Source organism: Malurus melanocephalus, unplaced genomic scaffold (assembly GCF_030028575.1).
Source record: "Malurus melanocephalus ecotype Western Australia unplaced genomic scaffold, MMel_1.1 scaffold_29, whole genome shotgun sequence".
NCBI classification, from domain to species: Eukaryota; Metazoa; Chordata; class Aves; order Passeriformes; family Maluridae; genus Malurus; species Malurus melanocephalus.
In genome coordinates, this window is record NW_026623261.1 from 2,562,024 (window position 1) to 2,571,037 (window position 9,014).

The 9,014-nt window shown below is 35.7% G+C and overlaps 1 protein-coding gene across 1 annotated transcript in view; it reads left to right on the plus strand.

Moving 5' to 3' along the window:
- The window catches only part of TRDN (triadin), a 250,735-nt gene that overhangs the window by 81,818 nt on the left and 159,903 nt on the right, over positions 1 to 9,014 (plus strand). The window contains 2 exon segments of the mRNA XM_057363578.1: positions 257 to 394; positions 2,351 to 2,377. Of these exon segments, the coding sequence (XP_057219561.1) occupies positions 257 to 394; positions 2,351 to 2,377 (165 nt within the window).

The window sequence follows — 9,014 nt, forward strand, 5'->3', positions numbered from 1 at the left end:
AAATTAAACACTGGGTCCTGGATCACTCTGTGCACAGCAAGTGCAGTAAGATACAGTTTGCACCAGTCTTGCACAGGAAGGAGAGCTGTCCTCAAATCCTTGAATAATAAAAATTAACATTCACAATCCTTGTTTCTGCTAAGAGAGGTAGTATAATTAGTCTTGTATAAAATGAAGAGTAACTTCTATTGCTGAAGGAGTTGTTTGTTTTGGGGTTTTTTTTTCAAACCGCTTCTGTTTTAAACTCTGCACTCAGGAAGATCTGTTCACAAGCTCAGCACAGAACCACTGAGAATCATTCATGAGACACTGGAAGAGTCCTCTGATTGGATTTATGGCTTTTTTTCTTTACTGTCTGACATCGTATGGAGTGATGATGATGACAGTGACGAAGGTATTTGTAATGCAAAGGCTTCTGTAACTGCTCTAACTGCTTTTTTMCATGCCTTAGGTTGGCTTACTCAGCTTTTAACCTCACAGACAAGAAGGTCAAGCAAAATGAAAAGTGAACRTTGTTGCTAATAAAGCATCCACTGGCTATTCCAATCAGTAAATTGGTCTCTTTGTTGGCTTTCATCTTATGTTTAATGTACTATTACAGAAAAGCTGTCAGAATTAAATCTTATCATTAGTACATCTTGGAGGAAAGAGCACTAATTTATATAAGACTTCAAAGACACAACCAAAACATGCAGCAGGATGTTGTTTCAGAGAATAACAATAGCTATTTTCTTTTAATCAGCAAGACACAAAAAAACYCCACAAAATGCACAAGATACATCAAGAAACTTTTGAACTGTTTTCTATTTGACACGTTGATGACTGGGTAATATATTGAAACAAACAAACAAAAAATAGAATTTCAACTGATCTAACAGGATTTTGGATGGAATATTGCAAACAATTCAGTTTATTAGAATTTATGGTCCTGTCATTATGGTAAAATTCTTCATCTGACATCATCTGATAAATGAAAGTAAATTATTAATATTTTGATTTTGGAAATKATTCTCTTTCTGTTCATAAAAAAACAAAGCAAAACATAAAATAAAACCTAGTTCCCCAATATAAGCAAATACTGCTCCCAGTCAGTAGTGGATCATCATGTCACATCATATTGGTCATTTTGACAAGTGATAAGTGCAGGAGTGACATCTTAATTTCATGGTATTTTATTTTATATTCTATTTGGTTACACCAGAATGTAATTAAAAAGCGACATGTACTGAAACTGATTTCTACCCATTTGTCCAGAAACTTGAGATATTATCAAATGTTTACCTTTTAAATGTGTGCATGAGCTTTTTTATATTAGCACCACAGWTGAATGCTAATAGATGTGCTGCTACATGTGAGTCTGTGAACTGGGCATCTTATTCTGAGATATGATTTACAGCTGGCAGAAAGCCACTTTCTCACAAGGCTGACAAAGAGAAAAGATGAAATATACAGAGCTTGGTCAAATTTGATCAGTGTGCATTTTTAGTGTTTCATAGCTCCCAAAGCATGTGCAAACTTTCAAACACTCGAGTGTGGAAGTGTTAATGGCAGTCGGAAAAGTCATAAAATAYCTGACTGACAAAAATTTGAGATCTGATGTTCACTGTGTTTCAGAGACCTTAGCTCTAGCAGTGTTTGGCCCAAGTGGAATTTCATCAATCTCAACCAGGAGTGTGAACAGGCTGTAAGGCATCTTTACTGCACCATATAATAAAAATTAAGTGCATGTGAGCATCTGGCCCACTCTGTGCTGTAGTCAGTGCAGCTGAGGCTGGACACTTGCCAGTGTCCACTTGCAGTCATTCATGATCACTCCTTCAAATTCTGTGTCCAACACAAAACTGGAATAACATTGCAGCACTCAAGTGCTTCTAGTTACACTGATTTTTTTTTTTTTTTTTTTTTTTTTTTTTTTTTTTTTTTTTTTTCACTGGATGTATTGTTAGATTTACAATCTTGCTAAACTAGATATATATATTATAATTTGGAATTAAAACAGAACTAGTGGGCCTTTCCTTAAAACTTAAAAACATGCATAAAATAAAGCAAATTGTAAATTGTAGTCACAAATTAATATTCAGAAGCACAAATAGAGATTCAAATGCTTCCTTAGTTACTACTGTACCTTGAAATATCTACCCYAAACTCTATGGTAAGATAGATTCTTTATGAAAAATCCAAAATCTCAGAATAGATGCTTGTCATTAGCATATAAAGAAGAAAAATTATTTTTTTTTTTAATGAAAATGAGCCAACATCAAAAAAGTGGTTTATTTTGGTGCAATTTTTTTTCTTTTTGTTGTTGTTGTTGCATCTTGTCTCTGATACCTGTTTTTTTCTCTTGGCTTAGGTGAAGTGGAACCTTCCCTGAAAAAAGGTGGGTCAGTTKCTTAACTATACAGGGAAAATATTTTGTAAGCATTTTAAGAATTAACTGGTATGTCTGTGTTATAAATTCTGCCAATAGTTACATGACAGTCTCCTAACCTTGTCAGTTGTGTTCTAATGAACTCATTATGTACAAAACTCAAGTAATAATACTTAGTGAGCTGTATTTATATATAGTGAGAGTTTGCTGCTCTGTGAGAATTCTTTACTCTTTCATTATTATTGAGAAAATCTGAAAATTTTTCATAAAAAAATAGAAACACTTACAGAAATACTATTTATATCCTTGTGCTTGTGAGACTCCTGCTAATGCCAAGGAGTTATATCTATGTCTGGATGGAAATAAAATTCAAAAATAATAATATAGAAAGTATATTTAGTGYGAAATAATGATGAGGTACTGTCAAGCATCTTACCTTGTGCCAGCACAGAACCCTAAAATAAGGATTGTTCCCTAATCTTCTGAAAAAATTACTTGGTTATCAATGGATTTTTAAAGCAGATAAGTRAAGGAAATAGGATTCATAACATAATCTTTATAGATATTGAAATTTTTATGATGAAATATAAAACTTAAGTTCAACTTCCATTAAATCTAAATGAAAATGTATTAGAAAGCTGGAGTTACTGGTGATAGACTGTAAAGCTTTTCAAACCTAGGGTGTATTTTTTTCTCCATATTGAGAATAGTAGGATGTATAACCAGCCCTATGTGACCCGAATTTGATATCCATCAAATTCTCAAGATATAAATGCCCTGCTGCTTCTGCGATACACTCCAGTGTTCTCTGCTTAATTGGAACTGGATCGGGTTTCTATTTAATGAATTTTTTTGTCCATCTCATTCTGGCATTCAAGAAGTTAACAAGMTTGTAGACCAGGACCAATCCTCTTTCCATGGATGACTCATCCTGTTAGGAAAACTTACTGTGTAGGAAAAGATTCCCTCTCTTTACTTCATCTGCAAGAACCGTAAAAGTTTCAGCATCATCCTGTTTCTTTTCCTGCAGAGAGAGATGCATTTTTAGATTTACAAAGGATGCAGAGAATGTGAARCCATAGCACATAATTGGTAAGGATGTTCGTGGGTGGAAGGTGCCTTCCCACCATGGGCCAGTGTAGGGGCCAGGCTGAAAGTGCTGCTACTTCGTGGCTAGGGAGGCATAATCCATAAAAACCCTACAGAATGCACCACATAGAACCACAACCTCTGCTCCTCTGGAAATCAGTGATTCAGGTCTTACACTTTGCCCTTTGGGACAYAGAGCTGTAGAAATAACATTCAGAGAAGTAATTTAAACAAGCTGAAAGCTMCTCAAATTATAAGCAGTTGGACGTGATGATGTGATTGTTTGGTGAAAGTGATGATATGAYTATTTGGACTTAGAAGTCCTCAATCTAAGTAGCTGGGTATCAAACTGCCAGCTTGGAAAGTTTTCCTCACTATTCAAAGCTCACAGCCTATGTCTGGAGATGAATCCTGAGAGGGTCTTCTGTCTCTGGTATGAAGGAAATTGATAAGGAGCTGGTGATTTCTCTGGATCTGGTCTCATACAGGTTAATGCAGCCACACACAAGAAAAGGCCCAAATTCAAACATGCTTTATCTGCCTAAGCAGTAAAAAATGTTTTGAGTGGGATTTTCCACTTCCTGACTATGTGCTCGAGATTCTTCCCGTGTCTGATAGGATAATCATTCTTACCCTTTTCTCCTTGCAAAATGTTGTTCTTGACCAGGACAGCTGAAGAAAGTGCCCCTTTCTGAGTACTGCCATGWGCTTTCACATCCTCAAATAACTTACCCTCTCCAAGTGACTGGAGGTCTCCATTTCATCCTGGCAGCCAGGATCTGGCCTTGTTTATACTTGATTTTGTCACCTCTTTTACTGGGCTGMAGACACACAACATATGTGGCCTGAAGCCACCAGTCCCTTGGAAATGCCAGCGCAGAGTACTGTGCAAATCTTCTCAGTGTCAGGCATCTCTCAGCCCCTCAGAGCTGCCCTGGCCCTCTGCAGATTTCTCTTAAAATTGTGTAAGCACCAAAGAGCTGGAAATGTGCACTACTGTTGCTGTGCCTGATATTTAAGTATTTGTATTGGGTCTAACCCACAGTTTTTGTGATATTCATGAATAGAATGAGAATTTGTGAAAAATCTCCCCATCTATTTTAGTGCATGGACAAACCTTCTCCCTTTTGCTTTGCTGACTAGCACCTTTTGTGAATGCTGAAATGTTTGCACAAAACTTACTTTATAATGGAATATAGTAACTGAAAAAAATAAGAAGATTGCTGGTATTGCAATACAATTACATATTGGAAAAAATTCAAGGGGAGTGGCAAGGACATTGTCTAGCCATGAAAGAAGAAAAGTCAAATCATAATTACGATCCCAAAGAAAGCAAAGATCACTTTCYTAGAGATGTAAATTAAAAGCAAAGATAATAGAAGTACAAGTAATGACAATGGGCTTTCACAGGCAGTGGGATTAATATCAGTTTCAGAATCCTTTAGAAGATATGAAAATATCTCTCAAACACCTTTTTTTATTGCAATTATTTTTGCCAGTCCAAGTCTTATCACTAATATTTATCTTCAATAATTGGAAAAGAATGGACATTTAATATTGTCTGGAAAAGCAGTATTCTTTGGTGGACATAGTGAAATATTATTCTGGAGGGGACTTTGCAGTCTTTAACAATGCATACTCTCAACATACAAAAACTATAGGGCATTTTCACAAAAGACATAGAGAAATTTAATTCTTTCTTTCAGGCTTAAATTACTTTGGTTTCATTTCTTTCTACAGTAGTTATGACTGATAATCTTGTTCATTCTTTCAGGGTTGGATTCACCTTTAGAGGCACATTTAATTATTTGACAGCTGTATGGGTGTATGATTTTACTACAAATTTTTGCGATGAAAAATAAAATTGGGTTTTTTTTAATCTGTTTGTTGGGTTTTTTGTGGACATTACTGGCATCAGTTACAAGTTTGGAGAAGAGCTGATAAGCCACAAATTGAATCTGTAAATAAAGATCTGTAAATATAAAGGAAGTGAAGACATTTCAGCATTGAAAACTATGTCTAAAAAGGTCATTATTAAACTGAAAGTAATTTTSATTTCAATAAATACAATTGACTTAAAAAGAAGAGTAGGTAATAAAGCACCATTATGACTGTTATCCCTCCCTCTATTACCAAAAAGTTTTATTATTGGTATATGGTTATTTTTACTGACAATCGAAACAAACATTTCCTTTAGGCAGAAATGGATCTCAAATTTTCTGTAAATAAGCCTATATATGAGATAGAGAATTTTTTTGTTTGTTTGTTTGTTTTGTTTGTTTGTTTTTGTCATTCTTAGGAAAATTTAATTTAAAAAATCATAGATTACAACAAGAAGCCAACACAGAAGAGAAATTTCTGTTAAAGGTCAGAAGGAATTTTGTAAAATACAAATAAACGTTTTGGCAAAGCACCTTACCCATCTGTCTTCAGTTCAAATGAGAGTRTCATTGCCAGAGTTTTAGGCTGGTTATTAATATGCTGAAGACACATCAAGCTCTTAAAAGATGTGTCAACTTCTAAGGGTATGGTCAGCTACACTGACACCCTCAGCAGCTCTGGCCAAGGTGCAGCTCTCTCAGACCTGACTCCAGACACCCACTCCTATTAACCCCTTCCCCACCCCAAYRTTAGACCAGAATTTATTCAGAACAMTCTACTGGCTTKTTCAGACCTGGGTATTGATGTGTGTTAATAAACAAAGTGTTCCCAAAAAAAAAAAAAAAAAAAAAAAAAAGAATCTCAGACCAGACAATTTCCTACATAGGTTTTTAAGAGTGATCAAGTAAACATACAACAAGTTTGCCTGGGAAAGGAGAGAGCAAGGAGAAACACGCTCAGAGAAGTCTGGTGGGGAAACTGCTAATTTGGATTTGAAATTRGTTTTGATATGATAGCCTGTATAAGTCTAAAATGAACTGAGTTTAATATCCAGGCAGGGTAGGAAAAAAACATACAAATACTTAAGTTATTAGTCCTACGATTTATAATTTGTGTCAGATTTTTATCTAGTTAAGAATCTAAGAATATATGATCAGACAAAAAAACTCAGCTCACTCAGCAGATGGGACAGAAGTCCTTATTGCTGCCCTGGAAGGACCAGTGCAAATGCCTCAGGAAGGATACCAGAACTGTTAAAAATATAGTGATAATTTCCCAAGGGAGTTCTCCATACTACAAGTATTTTCCCCAGTGAGGGAACACAGTTTTTGCATGCCTGCAATCTATCTCCAACTTCTTATGGTCCAAGGCTAGAGAATTTGGAAGTGAACTAGTGAAAATAAATGCAGAATACCATAAATGCAACCTGAAAACTATGTTGCCAGTGTAGTTGTCATGTCTATGTCTTAAAAAATTATTATGCAGTTTCATTCATCCCTAAAGTATATGCTTTTTGTACTGACAATGCCTTCTGAATTCAGTTTCTTTTATGGTGCTGCATGGCAATGTTCACTTTTCTGTATACGAGTTGCTATTAAAGAGCTCACTAAAAGGCTTTCACTGTCTCCCTAGGCTACACTTTACTATAAAGCATTTTGCATATCTTTGTGTAAAGTATGCCCTGTGTTCAAAGATGGAAATCATTGATTGGTTCAATTCTCAGATGTTAAACTGCTTTTCCAGATATGTATTTTTTGCATTTTTCATTTTTGTGGCATCCATTTCTGTTATTAATGTCCTTTTAACAATTTAATCTGGTTTTACTTACACTGATCAATACAGCAATAGGATATTCACTATAAAATAGCACTTTATAACAGAAAGAAAATACTTTCCATATTACCCAGATGAAAAAAGACAATATACCACCAGGGAACAGGGATGCTCAATTACAGTTCTTTTGCCTGTTGCAGAGCAGTGATTTGGTTTCAACTTTAGTTGAAACTTTTTAATCCAAATTTACCAACCATTTTTGAAAAGAGAGAAAGTGAGAGAACTCACAAGGCTGGTAGGGACCCTGGACAGAAGTGTAGCAGAAGAGCCTTTTGTACCTGAGTTATCCTCTTAAATCAGGAAAAACCTTAAGTGAAGCTATCCATGTAATCTTTGTGGAAATCTTAATTTATGCCTTGGCAATGAAGCACTGGGGAGGTTCTCCCTCTGAGAGAAGAGGGGGCATTAAGGAGATCCCCACTGGCTGGAGCATGCTGTGCCTGAGAACGAGTAAATGCCTGACCTAGAAAATTAAAAACTCCTGGGATTACCTTTGCAAGCAGCCTTGGTGAATACATGAAAATTCCCAAAAATATAAAAATGAAGGGAAAGGTCAATGACACCAATCTGTAACTTTGTGACTAAACCGTTTCTATAAGTAYATAGTAATAAAACGAAACATTTCTACTCACCATTAATCGCTAAAGATATTTTATTCTGTAGCAGAAAGACTGCAGTTTCAAACACAACAATATAGAAAACTATGTACATATTTAATTGCCTTTAACATAATGAGAAAAAGAGGAGTGGAATAACTTCAGTATGGAAAGTTGGAGATCTTGAAAGAGTGGCTTATAACAAAACATTATCCACTCTTGGGAATSCAAGACCTGCTCAGCATGAGGACGAATATTTCAGCAGTTTTCTACTGTGAATTTCTATCACAGATCAGTAAAACTGCAATAGTGTTGAAATAACTGAATACCTGTTAAACTGTATTCTAATTGATTTTTTTTTTAACCTTATTTTATAAAGAAGGCTTAACGCATATCTGGAAGGTGATGTTAAATCCCCATCTTCTTGGGGAACATAAAGCTTACTTGTTTGCTTCATGTTATTCAAGTCAAGTAAATTTTCCAGAAATATTTGACGGTCATGTTTTCTGTGCCTCTCTGTACCTCTCTGCACCTATCTGTACCTCTGATAKCTGTTTTGTGATGTCAAACAAAGTACCAGGTGCAGATAATAAAAACAAATAAGATAAAGTGGCTGAGCTTTGCTGAATGGCTTTAGGAGCAATCAATGTCACTCCACAGCACTGCTCACAGAACATGTTGGTTTGGGTAAATATTCACAAGAGCAGAAGGYTTGCACCAAGAGGAATGAGAAATGGTTTGCTGTGACCCCTGTGAACAGTATTCTCATATATCAAATGAAAGAGACACTGTATAATTCTGCAAAATATTAAAGAAAAAAGAAATAATAGAAAGAAGAGCCCCTTATTCTCACTCTAAATTGTAGTTGTAATTTCCAAAGAGGTGGGTAAACAATTTTGAAATTGTATTTGACAGGTGCTGTGGCCTGGTTCCTCATGTCATAGATGAGCACACAAACTGTTCAGTATTTCATAGATAAGAGCAATTTGTCCCCTGTTGCATTTTCAAGAAAGATCTTACAATGCAAGACTTCAGGAGAAGTTATTATGTACCCCAGTCTGAAGTTGCTATGAATCCCAGAACAGGGAGACATCAGGGAGACATCTAAAAGAACACCGGGGTTAAGACTGCTACCAGCAAGCTGGTAGGAAAGCTACCTGAATAAGTCATAAATCACTCAGACTTTCCAATGCTGAATATTGTTATTTCAGGCTTTCTGTTACTCTGTCTTTGGTTCCTGGATATGG